Source organism: Caloenas nicobarica, chromosome 22 (genome assembly GCF_036013445.1).
Source record: "Caloenas nicobarica isolate bCalNic1 chromosome 22, bCalNic1.hap1, whole genome shotgun sequence".
NCBI lineage: Eukaryota > Metazoa > Chordata > Aves > Columbiformes > Columbidae > Caloenas > Caloenas nicobarica.
In genome coordinates, this window is record NC_088266.1 from 6,050,940 (window position 1) to 6,069,690 (window position 18,751).

Consider the following 18,751-nt stretch of genomic DNA (forward strand, 5'->3'; position numbering starts at 1 on the left):
CATTCGCAAGTCTTATGACACTTCAGGAATTCACATCTTGAGGCGTTTCAGGAGAGAACTTTCCAGAAGGAACCAGACAAAGCCACCGGGGCTGTAACTGATGAATCCTCAACATGGAACAAAACGGTTCTTTCCACCCAACAGGGACGAGGGCAGAGAAACAGGGGGACAGGAGGAAGAAAAGGTCTTGCAAACGGACAGTGAAGGGGTTGGTTTGTTTAATCTGATCAAAATAATGACCACATAGAAAAGTACATCAGCTCAACACCGAAAACAACCCCCTGGTAAAATGGGATTAGTATTGGGGTAAAGCAGCCACTGATAGGTTTCCACGTGTGTTAGGAATTACAAAACCACTCCCCGCCGTTTGGTTCACAAACGTGAAAGACAAAGAGCCTGCTGGCTTTTCAAATGAAGCTCAGTCTACACAAGGTCGGAGCCAGGCGACCAGAAAGCCTCTTTTATTTCTGTCTTCCAACAAGAGTAGAAAAATATGATGCAAACCAGACTTTTTTTCCTGCCAAATACAGTGAGATTTTTGAAAGCACAACTCCCAAAATACCAAAAACAAAACAATAAAACCTCTCAAACAAAAAAACCACAAAAATCCACAGAGCTCCACCTAGTCCACAGCTTTTGTAAAAACGACAGGAGTACAAAGAAACAAAAAAACCCCCCAGACATCACATATACAATGATGAAAAAAATTGACATTTTCCTCCCGCTCCAATTTTCAGTGAATACGTCCCAGACAACCGGTCGTGTACAGGAATGTAACCTGTAGTCAGCGCAAGACAAAACACGCACGCAATATTTAAACAGGTGTTCCCAAGACAGTCTCAGATCACACATTTTTGCTCTGTGCAGGAACAGTTCACCAGAGCCAACACAATACCTCACACGGTGAAGTGTAAGCACGAGCTTAAATCTTACAGGAATTCCACAAGTAACTTCTATCCCACATTATTTGCACCACAAACACCACTTTATCCATGCTTCTAATGCCATGCTACAATCTTTCTGAATAGTGGCAATTATTAAAAGTCAGCTCATTTCAACTGTTAATTTGTTACCAAAAAGTCCGTTTGAATATTTTTGTGGCTACACGTGGTTTTTTGCCAACACTAATTACTAATACTTTTAATCTTTGATCTACCACAAAACGGACTTAAAAAAAACCCAACAAAACAATTTCCTAAAGACGGCAGAAATAAAGATTAGCCTCAGTTTATGGTTAATATTCCTCCCTTTAGTGACCTCTCTTCCATCTGTGTCACAGGTACCTCCAAGATTCTTTACATATCAGAAATGATAGAGAGACTTTGTACATAGGTCAGAATTATAACCCTGAGTTTCTAAAAGGCAGTATTTTGTTGCACTCTTAGAAATAATACCAAAAAAAATTGATTTATTTCCTCATAACAAAAATATATAACAAAATGCAAGAAATGAAAATGGTTTCCCATAGAAATACAGAGATCCTGCTGCCTTTATCACCAAAATTTTTCAGTGCTTTTTACCTTGAAGCAACTGCAAATATTTAATTCAACAATCCATTTATACAGTGTATGTATACGTGTGTATACTTGCATTTCAGTCTTGTCAATACGCAACCAGGATGTAATATTTCCATGTTAAATTTTATTAGAAAAATCACTTTTCATTCCTGGCTTTGTAGTCAGAAAGAGCTGCTCATCGCTGCTTTGGGGCATGGACTCGTTTCCATAGTTTACTTCAACTAAATGTATTCAAAATAAGTCATTTGTTGGGAGGGGGTTTCCTTCTTCCAGGTCGACAACGCACACACAGGATGAAGGATGGAGGCAGCGCCAAGTAACGAACCACCAGGAATTTTGGTTTTGCACCAATTTCATTCCACTGCGGGCACACAACGTAGTGACGGGGCCACGTTTTCACATTATTTCCATGGGTAGGGAGAAAGGAATTGTTTTCCCACAAGACACTCAAGTTCTTTCTCCAGTTTAGGCTTGTGTGTTATTTGCAGTTAAGACAAGACAATAAAGCCAACGTTTACCACGTTATATGACACTTGGTCCTCTGGTATATTGGTTTTCCCAGGCTCACTGGATTCTTCCCATCGTCTCCTCTCTGCTTCGTGTCCCAGGCTTGACCTGCCATGAGCTCAAAGGAACAAAAGCAGCATCAACAGTTGCAAAAGAACCACTTTCGGGAAGAGTTCCTTTGAGTTCCACAGGGTTGGAAGAATAAACGGCAGTATTAATCATATGGTTTCAAATCCTTGGCAATTAGTGGCTCAGTATCTTCAGTTGTACCCTGTGCAGACTGCGGGGCCGCAGCTGCCAGGCTCTGAATAGTCTCTTGTTGATGCTGCTTCGCCTTGTTATACAGCAGAACTCCGATCGTCACCAGAACGGTCCCGATGGCCGAGAGGCTGGTGATTTTGTTACCAAAAACGATAATACTGAGCCAGATCGACAGCGCATGCTTCACAGTACTGGCAACACTGGAAAGGAATAGAAAACTTAAGGCCAAAGAAAGATTTCCCATGTCCCACACACAACCCTGCTTTAGAGGAGCAGAAATACTGAGCAAGAAAAAACTAAAATAAAACAGTGTTCTTGATGTGAAAATACAGTTTTACCTGAAAGTCACAGGAGAAATTTTTCCCATCAAGGCATAGGCCGTAACACTCTGTAGGTGGAACAAGACTCCATCTATTAAGAGAAGTACAACAACATCTTGGTTGTAGCTGAAGCTCCTCCCACTTTTCCCAATCACAGGCACATCCTAAACAACAACAAAAAAGAACTTTAAGAGCTTAGTTTATAACAAAATCTAAAAGCGATATCCCACCCATCTCATTATTATTATTATTATAAGCAGATATAGTTTTACATTTAAACTTCAGCAAAACAAAACTTAAAACATACAGGACTTTCTGGGTCACTTGTCAACTCATGTCTATATTGAATTATTTCTTTGAAAATTCTCTCTTTTTTACCTCCCACCGATCTCTTGTAAATATAAGATGAAATGCATTTCAGGGTGATTTTAAAAATGAAGAGTAAAATTTAAGATTAACCTTAGTTGCACATTCTGCTCGCAAGTCAAAAAGAAAACATAAATCAGCGTTAGTGAGCTCAAATTACCATGAAAAATATCCAAGCTGGAATCAGCATAACCACTGCAGCAGCACTCGTGTAGAACTGAAGCTCTGGGGCTCTACAAAGGAGAAAAAACACTGATTAAAATGATTCAAAGCTTCCTCATTCTTAGAGCTGAAGAAAGCTGCACCATTATTCTATCTACAGATGGAAGCTGTCTGCCAAGCTTTGGGGGCAGCAAATTCAGCAATCTCTGGTGAAGACAGTTCTGCTCTGTGTGCTGGCTGGGGGGCGCTGAAGATAACAGGCACACGTTTTCAAGACCCAAACTTGCATTTTATCCTGTGGTAAAATACATACATAAAGCTACAGGTATATTTTACCACGAGATTTTGCGCCTGGCTCGTGTTTCATAGTTAAAAATCGAGCAAGTTCTGAAGTTCGTTTCTGCATGTCTAGTAACATCAAGGGATGTTTTATGATTGCAGAATATGGACTTATTCTGTGAAAAGATGACTCATTTGGGGCATACTGAGAGTTCTAGCGGACTGTGAGACTGAGCTGCCACAGCAGGATCTGAGCACAGAGGAGTTTTCTTTCCCTGATAAAATGATTTAGGTTAAAGCTCTCTGTGAACAGTCTGAGCGGGAAAAAATGGTGCAATATTATCAAAACTATATGATATCTTTATTTTTAATACTTACGAAAATCTGTATTTATCTCCACTGAGTAGTTTTTTGGAAAAGACATTTTGCAAACTAGAAAAAAAAAAAACCACAACGCAATTTAGCTGTATTCTAGTTATGACAAATAAATCAATCCATGACATAGACAGCTGTTTGCCTTAGATATGTTTTCTTACAGTTTACACCACTACAGAAAGGAGTTGGGTCTAACTCCTTTAGATTAATGGAGTTGTACTATTTTTTAAACTCATGAATGCTAGCAGATATACAGAGAAAACTATATCTTCTGTTAAAAATAAATTTTAAATACCAACATTTAAATATAACATACAAAACCAACAATTTTCTTCAATCTACCAATAAACAAAATTCCTTTATTCTACATATAAAGCTATTGTTATGCCTTACCAGTCCATGATATTAGTAGATAAAGCTGCCGAGAACCCTAGAATGTTGAAACTGATTTCAGTAGCTGTACACAGAGCTAGTCCACCCATAACAGGGATGAGAGAGAGATTAACCAACAATCCTGCAATTTAAAAGAAAAATTTACATCTGAGTTTAATTACTGCACTTCCTCGTCCATGGCCAACTGACAGTATGATATCCAAACCAGAAAAAAATTCAGAAAAAAAATGCCAGCTCACCAGTGAAGTACTTACCAGTATATTCCCCTAATATCATCCGAGACATGATAACAGTAAAAATAGGTGCAGAGCTTTTAACAGTTTCTGCAAATGAAACTGCCACATTTTTCAAGCTGACAAGACCCAAGACTACCGTTGCAAATCTGTAAGAGAAGAACACATGAAATTAAGCAGAAAATAAAATAATGCTGTAAGAGCTACTCTTAGACACCTAGCATAAAAAAGAATTGCATTATAGTTTCTCCGGGTTTATGAATTTGAGCTGCAGTAACCGATCAGCTGCACATGGCTGCTCCTCAGCAGTTTCCAACAGGCTCAGTTAAAAGTTTATACAGCTCTGCTAACAAACAGTAATTGAACAAGGAAATTTTATCTTTAGTGTAAATTAGATACAGTACATATTTACCATACATTAAACCACAAAATTAAACAACAGGGCAGCACAGTTATTATGATAAAGCTCCTCTGGATTAATTTAAATCCTGTTATCTTTTATCAGTTTTGCAGTGTGGAGGAAACCAAATCATATATTCTTATTCTCTACTAGACCACAAACTGATACTATCCCAGCACGCCGCAAACATTTACTTTTTAAAAGATAAATATTAATAGCCTGTATCACTTTGGAGGCAAACTGCTGGAAAAGGTGAGGGAACAAAACAGCAGCACAATAAATACTAGGACAGCAAACAAACATCATCCTCAAAAGAGAACAGGAAGAAAGTAAATGGAAAGAGAAGCGTGTTCTGAAAGCAGCTAAATGTGATGGGAAGCCAAGCTAGCAAAAAAAAATGACATCTGGAAAAAAGGAACATAGCATTTAGCAATAGCAAATAAAAATAAAATTATCCTGGGATTTTTTGGAGGGTGGGAAGGTGAACACTCCAAACACTTTCCAATCAAGAATGAAAAGGAAAAGAACCATGAAAATCCAGATTCTATTCAGAAGAACGCAACGAAGCAACCAGATAGATCTCTAGGAAATATTTAACCATTTACCTCATTAATCCAACAAACAGCATTATCATGATGAAATTGGGTGGATAAGAGATGCGTGGTTTGTGTTGATACAAGCAGCATGGAACGAACATTTTTATACAGCCAATGAAGGTGGTTGAAAGCATTTGAACAGCACCTGAAGAAAGATGAGAGGGGAAAAAAAAAAATCAGATGATGATGGGAACATAACAAATCAAGCAACATAAGAGAATTTCTTAAACTTACATGTAGCACTTTTAACAGTTAAGAAACATGGCAATTACTGCTAATTTTATAAATTCTCACAAAAGCCACAATACCCTCCAACACAGAAAACAAACAAAAAACCCATTTTTCTTTCCAGCTCTTTGTTCTCAAACACTATCTTACATCTCCCCTGTGAACCAAGTTTCATACCAACACCACACTTCAGTGAGAGGAGCAAAGGACAGTGTCAGAAGCCCCTTTACAGGCCAAGATCACAACTCCTGAGTTCCCAGCCCCAAATCCACCCCACATCTCCTAACTAGGTCTTTTTCACTTCAGCTGAACCACTTTGTCCCTCAACTTTATATAGGAGGATCTGGCATTGTCAAATATCTCTCTGGAATTAAAGTGTAAAAGAAAGGTAGGGTTACCGAGCATGCTGGGCTCTCCCTCCAATAAAGAAAGAATGTATTTGTTAAGAAAAAGCGTGCAAAAGCTGAAGAAAAACCACAAAGTGAGGTAGATGAGAGCATGTGAATTCCAGATGCCCAGGTCCGACTCGATGACCGTAGTCTCCGTGATCGTTATCTTCAGAACGTTCTCCTCTGGTACACTGTCACTCCTCGCAATCACAAATTTTTCGCTCCTGTTAGCAAAGAGTGAACTGAAATGAAATAGTGATTTTTCCTTCGGCTTTTCTTCAAGGGTGGGAGGATCAGGCTCCTCCGGTGTCTGAGCGCTTGTCACAGTCGACATGCTGACATTCAGAAATTAAGATTTGTCCTTAATACAAACCAGCATTGACTTAGCACAGAACAGCACTTCAAAGAAACAAAAATATCATGTGATTGGTCTTTCATCTCCCATGGCCCGAAAAAGTCTCCTTGGTCCTCCAAATAACATCTTGCATAAAAAGAAACTTCTCATGCTTCTTCACGTGTTCTATTCCATCTTTTTTCTCCCTAAGAATGAAAACAGAAGGAAAAAAGCATGTAGTTTTGAACTTAATGACATTTTAAATCCCACATGCAGCAAAGATACCACCTTTCACCTGCAGTTCATGAAAGATTAAGAGACTTCTGTACCTTGTCCTTCAGACTGGATTTTGCACTAATTATCACGATACCAAGATTAAGGACTAAGAATTTAGATAACGGAGACTTCTTAATTCTAAAATAGCCACACACACAAAAGACTTCAAGTGTTTTTAAGTTTTTCTCCTCTAAAGCATGGCAACACAGCCTTTTCAAGTCTAATTAACGCCCCTTCAGGATTCCACATTTTCTTTGATCTCAGTCTAAGGTCTTATAACCACTCAACAGAAAAACCTTCGCAACCCACAAAATCTGGGCAGGAGTCTGTACCCTCAGTACTAATTAACCTGTTATCAGCTGGAGTCCAAGTGAGCAATCAGGGACTGTAACTCCCAATAATCACAAACACGTTATCCTGGTAATTATGAGATCCAGGTGAACTAAATAGGAAAATATGTCCAAGAGCTCTATTTAAGTACTTGTAAATAATGCAACATTACTTATTTTGCCATGCAGTGCTGTTATGGCTTGTAATTCAAGATTAGCGCTTGCAACAATTCTTAAAGCTGTTTTAAAAGAACTGTCAGAAAAAAGGCATTAAACTGTTTCCAAGTAGAGCTTTCTCCTTTTACAAATTACAAGAGATGTGGCAAGTTACAGTACAAGAGTACAAAGAATTACAAAAACACATGGTGACCTTTATCCTTCTCAAGTTCTGCAATGTTAGTTAGCATCATAAATGCTAACAAAGTCTGTATTAAGAAAGAAGCAAATTGCACCTGAGCAGCTTATCTGCAACATTAAAACCCACTATTGGATTTATCACTTTCTATTCTGCAACCTATGTTTTATGAGCAAAAGAAAATGATGAATCAGATGAGAATGAAATGACGGACAGGACCTCTTCTGCTCCTCAATGAACAAACACCAGGGGAAATCACATTTTTATCCAGAATCCCATTTGCTGGATAGACAAGAATTTGTTAAGAAAAATGGATTCTTGACTCCTCCTCCTTTTGCAAGTCTTAAAAAAAATACTCCTCTACATTCAAAAGGGTTCTTTATCATAACTTTTGTTACTACTTTTTCTGTTTATACTACCCGATCAGAACCAAAAGCAATTAAGCGCAACGAAGCTCCCACGCTCAGCAGCACTGCGACACCGTATTTGATATCACAGGTTCCACACATGGCAGGAAGCAGAACAGCAAATAAGAACAAAACTGCTCCCCTAAATTACTGACCTGCTGTCTTAAATCAACTGGGAAGCCTGAACTGGGCTGGAAGGGCTCTCCATCTGGAACTCATTGTGTCTTCCTCCCTCCAGACCCACCCACACTGATGTTTACCAATAGATGAAAACGTGGCAGCGGTTGCTCGACTGTTTCTTTTGGATCACACACAAACGTTCAGTCTCCCAGCTCAAAAGAACAAACAGCACACGGCGCCGTTTACACTCTTCCTTGCATCTTCTTCAACTTTTAACTACTTGTAACCCCCTTCACTCCAACTACAACACATTTTTGTGGACATGCAATAGATCAAACCCAGGAAACTGCTCCCCCCTGAAATTTTAAGGCTGCTGGGAAGAGGTGACTCTTAATCCACACCAGGACCAGCACACACCACCTACTCTTAATCCATAGACATCACCTACACTTATTTCACACTCATACGGTTTAACCTCAAAAGCAGTTTGTCTACATGGATTATTTTCTACATACAGGTCTCAGAAAAAAAGAAACACCAAGTTTTGCAAAAAAAAAAATGCAGAAGCAACATAAGTTAACAAGAACACACCCCCTGCATTTTTGCATTAGTTGTTTCATAAGAAACATTCTCCAAAAAAACTACAACATTCCTCACTGAAGTCAAAAGGATAAAAGGGAGGATACTCTGACGGCTTTTGGTCAGAAGCTCTAAGTATTTCTTAAACAGCTACAGCAGATTCTGACAACTGCCATTCCACGTATGACACTGGCAGTTTCTTATTGCATTTGTTTGTCTAAACTGAAGCGCTCTGGACTTTGGAATGAGCGCCATATAACAGCGAAGGCAAAAAGCCATTGCTGCAGTTTTTCTGACCACTTCTTAGTACCTGTATATAAAACCAGATACTTGCTTTTGACAATATCCACAGAGAACTTGATAAGATCAGCTTTACACCTCACACAAAAAAAATAAAAGCTCAAAAAAGTTACGAGAGAAATCCAATAGCGAAAAAACAGGCTTGGTGTGTGTGATCTCTTAATCTACCATAATATTACGCAACACAGGTCATCCAAACATTGCTGCCAACACAACTAACCACAGAATTCAGCTTCCCAAGCCAGCTGTAAATATAAACACTGTTTTGCTAAATGATAACAAGGGCATCCAAGATGTTTATAAACACAGACCGCAAATACAATCACAAAACTATTGACATCTCCCATAGAGAGATGCTAAGACTGAAATAGCCCAGCACTTTCTTGCGCTTCAGCTGCATTTTCTAGTCACCCAGCCCTAAGACCTTCCCTTGTCTCATTCAGAATCAGCTACCAGGCCAACCAAGCACATGTTTCCGCAGGCCCTGTAGCATCTCGGAGCTGAGCGAGCATCCGAACATGGGATGTGGATCCAGAGCTCAGCAAGCATCCGAATATGGGATGTGGATCCAGAGCTCAGCAAGCATCCGAACATGGGATGTGGATCCAGAGCTCAGCAAGCATCCGAACATGGGATGTGGATCCAGAGCTCAGCAAGCATCCGAATATGGGATGTGGATCCAGAGCTCAGCAAGCATCCGAACATGGGATGTGGATCCAGAGCTCAGCAAGCATCTGAACGCAGGACGCGGATCCAGAGCTGAGCGAGCATCCGAACGCGGGACACGGATCCAGAGCTGAGCGAGCATCCGAACGTAGGACGCGGATGCAGACCTGACCGAGCATCCGAACGCAGGACGCGGATCCAGACCTGACTGAGCATCCGAACGCGGGATGCGGCTGCAGACCTGAGCGAGCATCCGAACATGGGATGCAGATCCAGAGCTGAGCAAGCATCCGAACGCGGGATGCGGCTGCAGACCTGAGCGAGCATCCGAACGCGGGATGCGGCTGCAGACCTGAGCGAGCATCCGAACGCGGGATGCGGCTGCAGACCTGAGCGAGCATCCGAACGCGGGATGCGGCTGCAGACCTGAGCGAGCATCCGAACGCGGGATGCGGCTGCAGACCTGAGCGAGCATCCGAACGCGGGATGCAGATCCAGAGCTGAGCAAGCATCCGAACGCGGGATGCGGCTGCAGACCTGACTGAGCATCCGAATGCAGGATGCGGCTGCAGACCTGACCCAGCATCTGAACGCGGGATGCGGATCCAGACCTGACCGAGCATCCGAACGCGGGACGTGTCTCCGGAGCTGCCTCCTCCCCACGGATTGCGCAGGGCAGCGGGGCTGCCCCACGGCCTGTCCGCCCCGGCTCCAGAACGTTTCGGGAGCACCGTGTTCGCAGCAGGAGGTACCACAGAGCTCTCCCACCCCCGGCACGGCCGCAGCTGAGCCAGCACCTGCAGCCGCCCCTCCACCAGCCGCCCGAGCGCCGCTCAGCGCCCCCGGCCCGCACCTGGGTCCGCTCACACCGGGCTCCGGCTCCTCGGGCTGCGGCCCTCGGGGCTCCGACCGCCCCTTCCCGGAGCGGAGCCGCCGAGCGCGGCAGGGGAGGCGGGGCCGGCCCGCGCACCGCCCCGGGGCGGCTGGGCAGGAGCCGCCCGGGGAACCAGCGCGGCCCAGGCGACAGCCCCCGGGCGGCCGCTCGGCGGGGCCTCCGCGGGGAGGGGCCCGCGCCCCGCTCGTGTCCCTGTCCCGGCGGGCGGCCAGCGGCAGGCCGCTGCACAGAGAAACGCGGGGCGGGCGGCGGGAGGCGGCGCGGCGGCCCCGCCGCCCTCGGGGGCACCTCCCGCCCGGGGTTGGGAAGTGACGTCCCGCTCTGCCCCGGAAGTGCGGGCGCTGCCCCGAAGCCGCCGCAGCCATGTAGGTGCCGTTACCGTTAGCGGCGGGGACGGCGGCGGAGCGGCCATGGAGGGCGCGGAGCACAGGTAGAGGCGGGAACGCGCCGGCGGGCAGGGCGGGCGGAACCAAGCGCCGAGCGGGGGTGGCCCCCTGCGCTCCCCCGCCGCGTTCCTCGGGGGGGCGTGGGCTGGGGAGGGGCGGGGCTTGGGCGGCTCCCCCGCGCCCGCGCCCTGGTTGGTACCGCCCGGGCGGGCGGTGCTGGGCCCGATCCCGGGGCGCAGCCGGTGACGGTTCCCCCGTTTTCCCCCGTTTTCTCCCGTTTTCTCCCCCGTTTTCTCCCCCTGCAGCGGCGCCGCAGCCCCCCCGCTGCCCAACCTCACCCCCCGGCACCGGCAGCTCATCCCCACGCCCTGCGGCCCCGTGAGTACCCCCCACAACGACGCCTCCCCACCCCGGGAGCCCCGTGGGTTTTTCTTAACTAAAAGTGTGTTTTCAAATATGTAATTCATCATCTGTCATAACACAGAACTGGCGAGTAACGTTACCAGTCCCCGTTATTAACACCAAAAGCTGTGGGTAAGCTCGGCCCTACCTGCAGGTGACTCTCTGCCTCCATCTGCCTCTTCAGGAACCTTTTTTCTTTTTTTTTTCCCCCTTTCTGCCAACATCACAGGAAAGTGAAGTGGGTTTGTGTTTTTTCCTACCGCGGTGCGGTTTATCTCCACGATTCAGGCTGCCTGGGATGAACGGGAAAAAAGAAAGAAAGAAAAAAAACATCACTCAAATCCATTGCATGTTGATCAGAAGCATGAACCTTCCTTTACAATTTTCTAAAATTACAAATCTTGATATGGGGTCCTGGGAAAAAGTTACTTGCTGAACATCGCCAATGCCCGCGTCACCTATCACAACAGCAATCTTAATTTCAGCAGATGAAATTAATAACACCCTGGCCCTTGTAGGGCACTGAGAAAAGCAGAAAGCAGCCTGTAGGTATAAAACAGAACAATCTAGGCTGAGATTAATCATGAAATAAAGTTAGAGTTCTCCATTCCTCTACAGTTTTGGAGTTTCAATCAAGTTGCAGAGAGTTTCTCTTCCAAGGCAAACCCTGCACTGTGTCGCTTTGCCTATTGCGTTTCTTAGGAACAGCGACTAGTTTGTGCTGCGTTACGTGTTTAAAACTTTTCTTCCTTTGCAGATAAAGCCTTGTTCAGAGCTATCATTTCCCGTGAAGATCTACTTCTGCGTCACTATTTTGTCTCTGCTGAGTGTCATAGGGCTCACCATAGAGACACTTGTTCGACAGACTGAGGAAGATTTCACTGTTTCTCTTATTCAGTTAATTGGAGTCGGTAAGAAACATACCATCTGTATTTTAAAACATTTTTTTTTTCCTAAAGTAGTAATTAAGCACTTAAGTTTCTTATTTACTCCATTTCACCTGGTATATAACATCTAGAATCTTCTAGTTTAGCACTAACGAGCTGGATGCTATTGCCATTGTTGCTTTTCCAGTAGTATTTTAGGGAAAGGATCAGTAATAGATGTGGTGTCATCCAGAACACATTAATGTGTGAATAGTGTGAATTTTTTCAGAAATGTGCATATGCTATCTCTGCAAAAGTCTTAACGCTTACAAAAAAACTTGGTTTTAAATTATTTTTACAGACCACTTCTGATTTAGCAGCTGAATTTGCAAAACAAGGAAATACTGTCTTAAATCTTCCAGGTCTTCCCAAGGTCATAAGCGTGCAAAAAAAATTGCATGCTTCACTTTGTAATTTGGCTGCTAATAAAAGTGAAAAAGGAAGTTCATTCACTAGGTTTGTTTAGAGAGACTGAAGTTATTACGTTACTTTGAAAACTTGTGTGACACTTTGTCCCCATGTCCCAACCTAGCAAAACTAGGTTATTTGTGTGGAATCCAGGAAGTAGCTCTCTGGAAAAAGAAATCTATTGTCACTTTATCTATGGTAAAAATTAACTACTGTTTGCAGGAGCATCCTATGTAAGAACAAAGCACCGATTCCTATTTTTATGAACGTCTTTTCCTTATTTAAGCTTTGTCAAAACAGATCTGTAAAGTTCAATGGTGATAGCTAACTGTGGTGTTAAAGAGTGGTGGGTTTGATATATCTTATAAAAACGTAACTGAGAACTTGCCCAAACCAGTTCTTTTCTGGACTACCGTTTGCAGGGTAGGGCATTTCAAAATTTGCACAACAAAATAAAGGTACGTTCTTGACCAAGCAGCCTAACTTACATGGTCTTAATTCTTCCATTTTGCCATCTGGATCAAGCATATTGAAAAATTGCAGCGTGTGCAATCAGAGTTCACCTGCTAACTCACCTTTCCTTCTGCTTCCCAGTGTTCTGCGTGTACTACGTGACCAGAGGAATCCTGCAGGAGAATCGCCAGGAGCTCATCGTCTTTGTTCTTTCCATCTTGCTCGTGATGTTTCGTTCCATCGTCAACTTCACGGTTCTCTCCACTGAGCAAAAGCCAAAACTCCTGGTTAGTCTCCTGGCTTTAATTAACTTTGCTTTTCTCCACAGCTTGGATTTGAAAAAATCTTAGAAAGGCAAGACATCTGTGATAAGGGCACAGAGAAAAATCAGGCTGAATTATTCCTACCACTAAATATAACAAAATGCACCTCCACAATTGCAAATCTGTTTCTCTGAGCTATTCTGTGGGTTTCTTTGTGGCAGCATCTGAAAGTAACAGAAATTCTTTACACAGAATTACCACAGAAGATATCCTTCACTTCACCTACTCTGCTTCAGATTTCTGTCTATAAAATGACTGGCGTAAAGCCATGTAAATCTGAACCTATGAACAGAACTGGTATCTCAAGTCTATGTGCAAGGACGGAGCCATTAGCCCCACTTTTTAAAGAGAGCTGCAAGGAAACAAAAGGATACAATGTGCTAGGGGATTCCAGATTCTCTTGTTTGCATTTCATAACAATAAAATGTAAACCAAGGATCGTATTCCGTGCGTTACTAAGATTGGTAGTTAAACTTACGCTTGCCATGCTGCTCAGAAGTCCCTTTTCGTGGTCACACGTTTATCGCAAATGTGAGAAGGAGGTTCCTTGCTGTGAAGTCATCCAGAAACTATTCTTCACTAGAAGAGATGGCAACCAAGCTAGGAATATGCAGCAAAGCACAATTTGCCTATTCAATTTACATATCTATTTTACATTGAGTTAAATGTACTTATCTACGGAAAACGGGCTTTTTCAGGTCAATAAGGAACAGGCAAAGAGATGCAAATAATTTCAAGGTCTGCATCCCAGTCAGCAGTTTATGTATTAAACAAGAACCTCAAAGTAGAGCCTGGTTTTCTGAAATTTAAGTACAGCAATTAGGATAACCCACTGTCCCCACTGAAATCAATGGAAAGATTCTTACCAGTTGGTTTATGCCATACGGAAGGTTAGAGCCAGTCCGTGCCAAAGAAAGCTGTGTTTTTAAACTGCACGATAAAGCCTCAAACAAAACTGTGCTAAAAGTCATCACGATATTACAGGGAGTACAAAGGTTAATTTAAAATGCTGTTACTAGGCAGCCTGGTTCTCCTTACTCCTTTATTCTTTTATTTCCAGTTAGATGGAAGGTTAAAGACTCCCTGTTTTGACACGGCCAGTCACATCCTTATTTGTTTCCCACCAGGCCCGCTTCATCCTGATCCTCTTGGTTGGCTCCTTCGACGTGATCTGTGCCATCGTCCTCATTCAGAGTCAAAGCATGATGGCCTTTCGTGTGGGGGGTGCTCTGGAGAGCCTGCAGTCGCAGTACTTCATGGTCAACCTCTGCTTTTCCATGCTGACCTTTGATCTTCAGGCACAGGTACAGAACTCTCTCCCCCTTGAGTAAGTGAAGTGAACCCAAGATGTGTTTAAAAAAGGCTGCAGTTCTGTGTGCCGCCCTTCCTTCTCACTTTACCGTTGTATTAGCTTGTGCTTCATGTGGAACACATCTTACTGCCTTCCCTGTTCTCCGTTGTTGCTAATATCCCATACAGGGAAGTACGTCTGTCCTTGTGTCCTGTTTCATACAGTCTGCCAGTTTTTGAGGAAAGATTTTAGCCTTTAGACCTGTGCCCAACTTAGTGTTGCTGGGAGTTTGTATCAAATATTTTTTGGTGGGCTGTATGGTCTCAAACTAAAAATTTTACCAAGTCCTTGCCTCTTTCAGCTCTGCCTGTGCGTTCTGCTGATCAGCCTGCACGAGATCACCCTTCTCCATAACATCATCTCAGCAACGGGGGTTGTTTGGGCCTGTCTGAAGGTGACCATTAGCATCATCGCAGTAAGTGTGAAGCTCAGACAAGTTTTTCACAATCTGCTTCCTGCAGATGATGCAGCAGTAGAGAAACATTTCTCATTGTCTTCTCTGGTGCTCTCACAACCTGCACCTGCTGTGAGGCTGTTATGTAAGAAGGGTATGGAGACATACGTAACCCACTACAAAGCATAAGCAGCATGGAACGGAAAACTTGGAAACGCCTCCTCCACATTCCTTTCTGTAACTGCAGTACCTGAAAGCACAGCTCAGCATCATGCCACCTCATTTCTGGGTTGATGCACATGCCATTTCACAAGGGGATTATTCATTATTTTTCTTCTGTTTAGATACACACTCTCTCATTTACGTTAGTGGATTTATTTTTCCTGTCTCCGTGATTTATTTTCTCTCTTTTCTCTCATTAATTACTAATTCTTTCCCCCTCCTCTTGCTTCCCTTTTGGTCTTATCCTAAGAGGAGCACTATGCTGTACCACAGAAAACAGAGACAACAGTAGAGGTGGCAGAGAACAGACAAACTCCCTTAGGGGAGAGACAATTCCCTTAATGCTTTTGTGGAGGTTCATATATTGACCATTGCAGAAAGGTCAGTATTGGTTTGGGGGGGAACCTGCGGTTGATTAGATGCATCAAATCTCATCCCAGCATTGGCACAGTCACTGTTTTCATTGCCAGTGACTCAGCTCTTTTTATTTTTGTTTGCTCAGACCTGCCCTTCCAGTTCAGGGCTGCTCAAAGTTCCTACCTGCTGTCCATCTTCTTTCCCAAGTCCCAAGGTTAATTGTGAGATTAAGTTTTTCTGACAGTTAAATCCTCTTGCTTCTCCCACGTTTTTGTTCTCAGTGACTTGACTTCTCTGTAATAGAAACAAAGGTGGAGAAAAAAGTCACAGAGCGCTTTCAGTCTGTTAGCTATGGAAACATTGATTTGTTAGAAAAAAATCTGAACATATCCAAAAGTACATCAGCTTAGGTGCACACTCGAAATGCTTTTGAAAAACCAACTATATAGAGCCTTTACAGTATAGCAGCAAGTTATAAAGCTGTATCTCCTTATTTTACAGATTTTAAAAGAACTGAAACCTCTAGTGTGGATTTTTCTGAGTCTGAATGTACCTGAAGTAGCTTATCTCATCTACCTGCTTTACACGGTAATTCATCCAACTTACTTCCTCGGTAATGGGGAGCAAGACTGTGGGACTCCTCCTCATTACCAGATCCAAAATGTGGTGCCTCATTCCTGAGCGTACCCCATCATTGCAGCTCCTGTTTGAATCAATGAGGGCAGCAGCTACATCCTGCCTCTTCAGGATCAACTTTTCAGACATCAACCATGTCAAATTGCTCTTAAATCGATTAGTTAGAGGGAGAGGCCCTGGAAGCCTCTGCAACTGGCAGCGTCCAGAATGATTAGGGAAAGATGCAACAAAATCTCCCTGTGCAAGATACACAGCTCCTCACAAATGCCTCCCCTCCTTCACAGGATGTCTCAAGTGGTGCCAAAGCATTTGACCATCTGCAGGGCCTCAAGTCATGATATTTTAAAGAACTTAGGCAGCACCCCCAGCTGTTGATCCTGATGTAGCCAAAACAAGAGACAGTGCAAGCCCAACAAACTCCAGTGTTAGGCATTTTTTTGGCATTATAATGGTGATAGAAGTACTTATCACTGGGGCACCCCAACACCTCCCACAATACGTATGTGAAAGGAGGTAAGGAAGAAGAAACACAAAGCAGATTGCTCGTCACGGGAAGGGCTCAAATGCTGATAGCAGCCCATGTTTCTCATACTTCACGTAGTCTCCAGATACTGATAAAAGTCGAGTGGCTGCGGTCATCCACACCCTTGGGGTTTTATTTTTTAAAGTATGCAGCCAAATCAGGCTCTTCCAGTTATTCACAGGCCTGTTTGATCTGGCAAACACAGAAGGACCACACACTGTCTTGGGTGGCTAAACGTTCTTGGTATCGCAGTTAGGAAGAAAAGTGCAGGTGGTGGCTTCTGATACAAGAGTAAAATGACAACTTGAAAATAGCTTGGTCTCCTCATATTTTTGCATGGCAAAAACCAGAAGGTATAATGCATTTGGCTCAAGTCAGCGTGCAGCCAGAGAGTCACATAATCAGGACAGTAAGGCAGTTTAAAAGTTGCCATGTTTCTTTCCTCCAGTTACTATCTACTGACTGCTTTCAGAAATGTAGCAGTTGATTGCATTTTATGGCTTCAGGTTGTTGTGGCGCTCGGTGTTCATTGTTGTATGTCTCCATTTTCCTGCAGGTGATAAGGGAGTGGGGCAAAGGGAATTCTTACACTCTGGAAGCTGCTTTCATTACTGGCTCTTGCATTTCTGTTGCAATAAAATCTGTTTTGTTTTGGGCACTGATTCACGTCTACCGCAGCTTTGGACAGGGGCTGAGAGAAAGAAGTAAGTACTTAAAAAGATTAACTGAACTATGAAGGCTGTAGCCTATTGTATCACAGTCACAATTAAGTAGCCAGGAAAACAGTATGAAAAAAATATCTCCTGTATACATGTCATTCTTCTTCTTTATCATGCTGTGTAACTGCTTCATAATAACTAAGAGAGACAGAATGAAAGGACCTAGAAAGCCACTCATCTTCAACTACCCAAACCTCTTTTTCCATGAAGGACATTCCAGGCATTGACTGATCTTTCTTTCTTCCCACAGTGTTTTCTTCCTATGGAAGGATTGACTCCTGAGCATTTCCCTTGTGCTCTATCTGCAGCTCTTACAGAGTGAAATGGTCGCTGGGGAAGTTCTGATCAAGTAGTGGCTTCCAGGATGTGAGATAATGGGTCGGTGTCACAGAAGCAGGGGAAGCTGCTCAGAAAAACGTCTATACATTTCTTGGTTCATGTTGTGCTAGGGAACTACAGCAGTGCAGCTGGTAACGGTTTAAAAGGCAAAGTGCGCTTGGGAAACTAACAGTAATCCTCTCAATTCAGTGAGTTTTGCTGACAGGACAATGCATCTTTCAGTCCTTGTTCTACTGATACTGCTTTGTAACTGCAGGAGGTTCACAACATGCATGCGAGTAGAGAATGTTGTTAATATAAATGCTGTTTTTCTGGATATACACAAAGTAATTTGCACACCCGTCTTTTATTACTCGGTCTAGAACTGGATTGCCCTACCATCATTCCTCAGCTCAGATGTGTTGCTGAACGTTGTTCTGGTGACAGCTGTATTCCCTGATCCTACAGCTGTGGGATGGCTCAACCCCAGCACAATGAGTAGGGCTCTTGTTCCTCCTCCGACTTTGGAATATTTCAATTATTTTATTGTTGGTTGTTTTTTTAATCCCAGCTACACGTGAACACTTCGCAATGTAATCTCCTGCCTTCCTCCAGTGTATCTAACCTGTGTGCCATCTCATACGCAAGGGTAACTGTTACAATAAGCCCTTAATATTGTAATTTAAAAGTTTGGTATTTTATTGATTGGAACCCTTTAGCTACTGGCTATTTTTTAATAAAGTATAACCACGGTTTGCACATAGAATCATAGAATCATTTTGTTTGGAAAAGACCTTTAAGATTGAGTCCAACTGTTAACCAAGTCCAGCGCTACCCCCTGTCCCTGAGAACCTCAGCTCCGTCTGTCCAGCCCTCCAGGGACGGTGACTCCAGCAGTGCCCTGGGCAGCCTCTTCCAATGCCCGACAGCCCTTTCCAGGAAGTTTTTCCTAATATCCAATCTAAACCTTGGATAATTATTTCTCATACCAACAGCATGGAACTGCAATCCACGCGTGCTGTGAACTTCACCGTCACGTTCCTCTT

The 18,751-nt window shown here is 43.4% G+C and overlaps 2 protein-coding genes across 3 annotated transcripts; one reads left to right on the forward strand and one right to left on the reverse strand.

The window, feature by feature from the left end:
• Window positions 1–131: 131 nt before the first annotated feature.
• Window positions 132–10,331, reverse strand: SLC35E2B (solute carrier family 35 member E2B). Of its 2 annotated transcripts, none has more exons than XM_065649990.1 (9): window positions 10,246–10,331; window positions 6,036–6,566; window positions 5,419–5,554; window positions 4,435–4,562; window positions 4,181–4,301; window positions 3,791–3,844; window positions 3,132–3,204; window positions 2,624–2,769; window positions 132–2,485 (listed from the first exon to the last, which is right to left on the reverse strand). In XM_065649990.1, the coding sequence occupies exons 2-9, from the start codon at window positions 6,358–6,360 to the stop codon at window positions 2,239–2,241; spliced, it is 1,230 nt and encodes a 409-aa protein (XP_065506062.1). In that variant the 5' UTR covers window positions 6,361–6,566; window positions 10,246–10,331; the 3' UTR covers window positions 132–2,238. The 2 variants fall into 2 exon arrangements, with proteins under 2 accessions (XP_065506062.1, XP_065506063.1); XM_065649991.1 differs by lacking the exon at window positions 10,246–10,331 and adding an exon at window positions 7,883–8,051.
• Window positions 10,332–10,510: 179 nt separating this feature from the next.
• On the forward strand, window positions 10,511–18,453 carry LOC135997434 (uncharacterized). The gene is made up of 9 exons (XM_065650022.1): window positions 10,511–10,717; window positions 10,979–11,051; window positions 11,833–11,986; window positions 13,004–13,149; window positions 14,313–14,489; window positions 14,838–14,951; window positions 16,011–16,097; window positions 17,225–17,372; window positions 17,638–18,453. The coding sequence occupies exons 1-9, from the start codon at window positions 10,698–10,700 to the stop codon at window positions 17,667–17,669; spliced, it is 951 nt and encodes a 316-aa protein (XP_065506094.1). The 5' UTR covers window positions 10,511–10,697; the 3' UTR covers window positions 17,670–18,453.
• Window positions 18,454–18,751: the final 298 nt, after the last annotated feature.

What these genes read in the sequence shown, in the direction of transcription:
- LOC135997434 (XM_065650022.1), top strand. Translation starts at nt 10,698, where the DNA reads ATGGAGGGCGCGGAGCACAG. An exon ending in TGACCATTAGCATCATCGCA is followed by an intron (nt 14,952 to 16,010) that starts GTAAGTGTGAAG and finishes CTTATTTTACAG; the next exon opens with ATTTTAAAAGAACTGAAACC. An exon ending in ACAGGGGCTGAGAGAAAGAA is followed by an intron (nt 17,373 to 17,637) that starts GTAAGTACTTAA and finishes TTCTTCCCACAG; the next exon opens with TGTTTTCTTCCTATGGAAGG.
- SLC35E2B (XM_065649990.1), bottom strand. Translation starts at nt 6,360, where the DNA reads ATGTCGACTGTGACAAGCGCTCAGACACCGGAGGAGCCTGATCCTCCC. An exon ending in GGGAGAGCCCAGCATGCTCG is followed by an intron (nt 5,555 to 6,035) that starts GTAACCCTACCT and finishes ATCTTTCTTCAG; the next exon opens with GTGCTGTTCAAATGCTTTCA. An exon ending in ATTTCTCCTGTGACTTTCAG is followed by an intron (nt 2,486 to 2,623) that starts GTAAAACTGTAT and finishes ATTCCTTTCCAG; the next exon opens with TGTTGCCAGTACTGTGAAGC.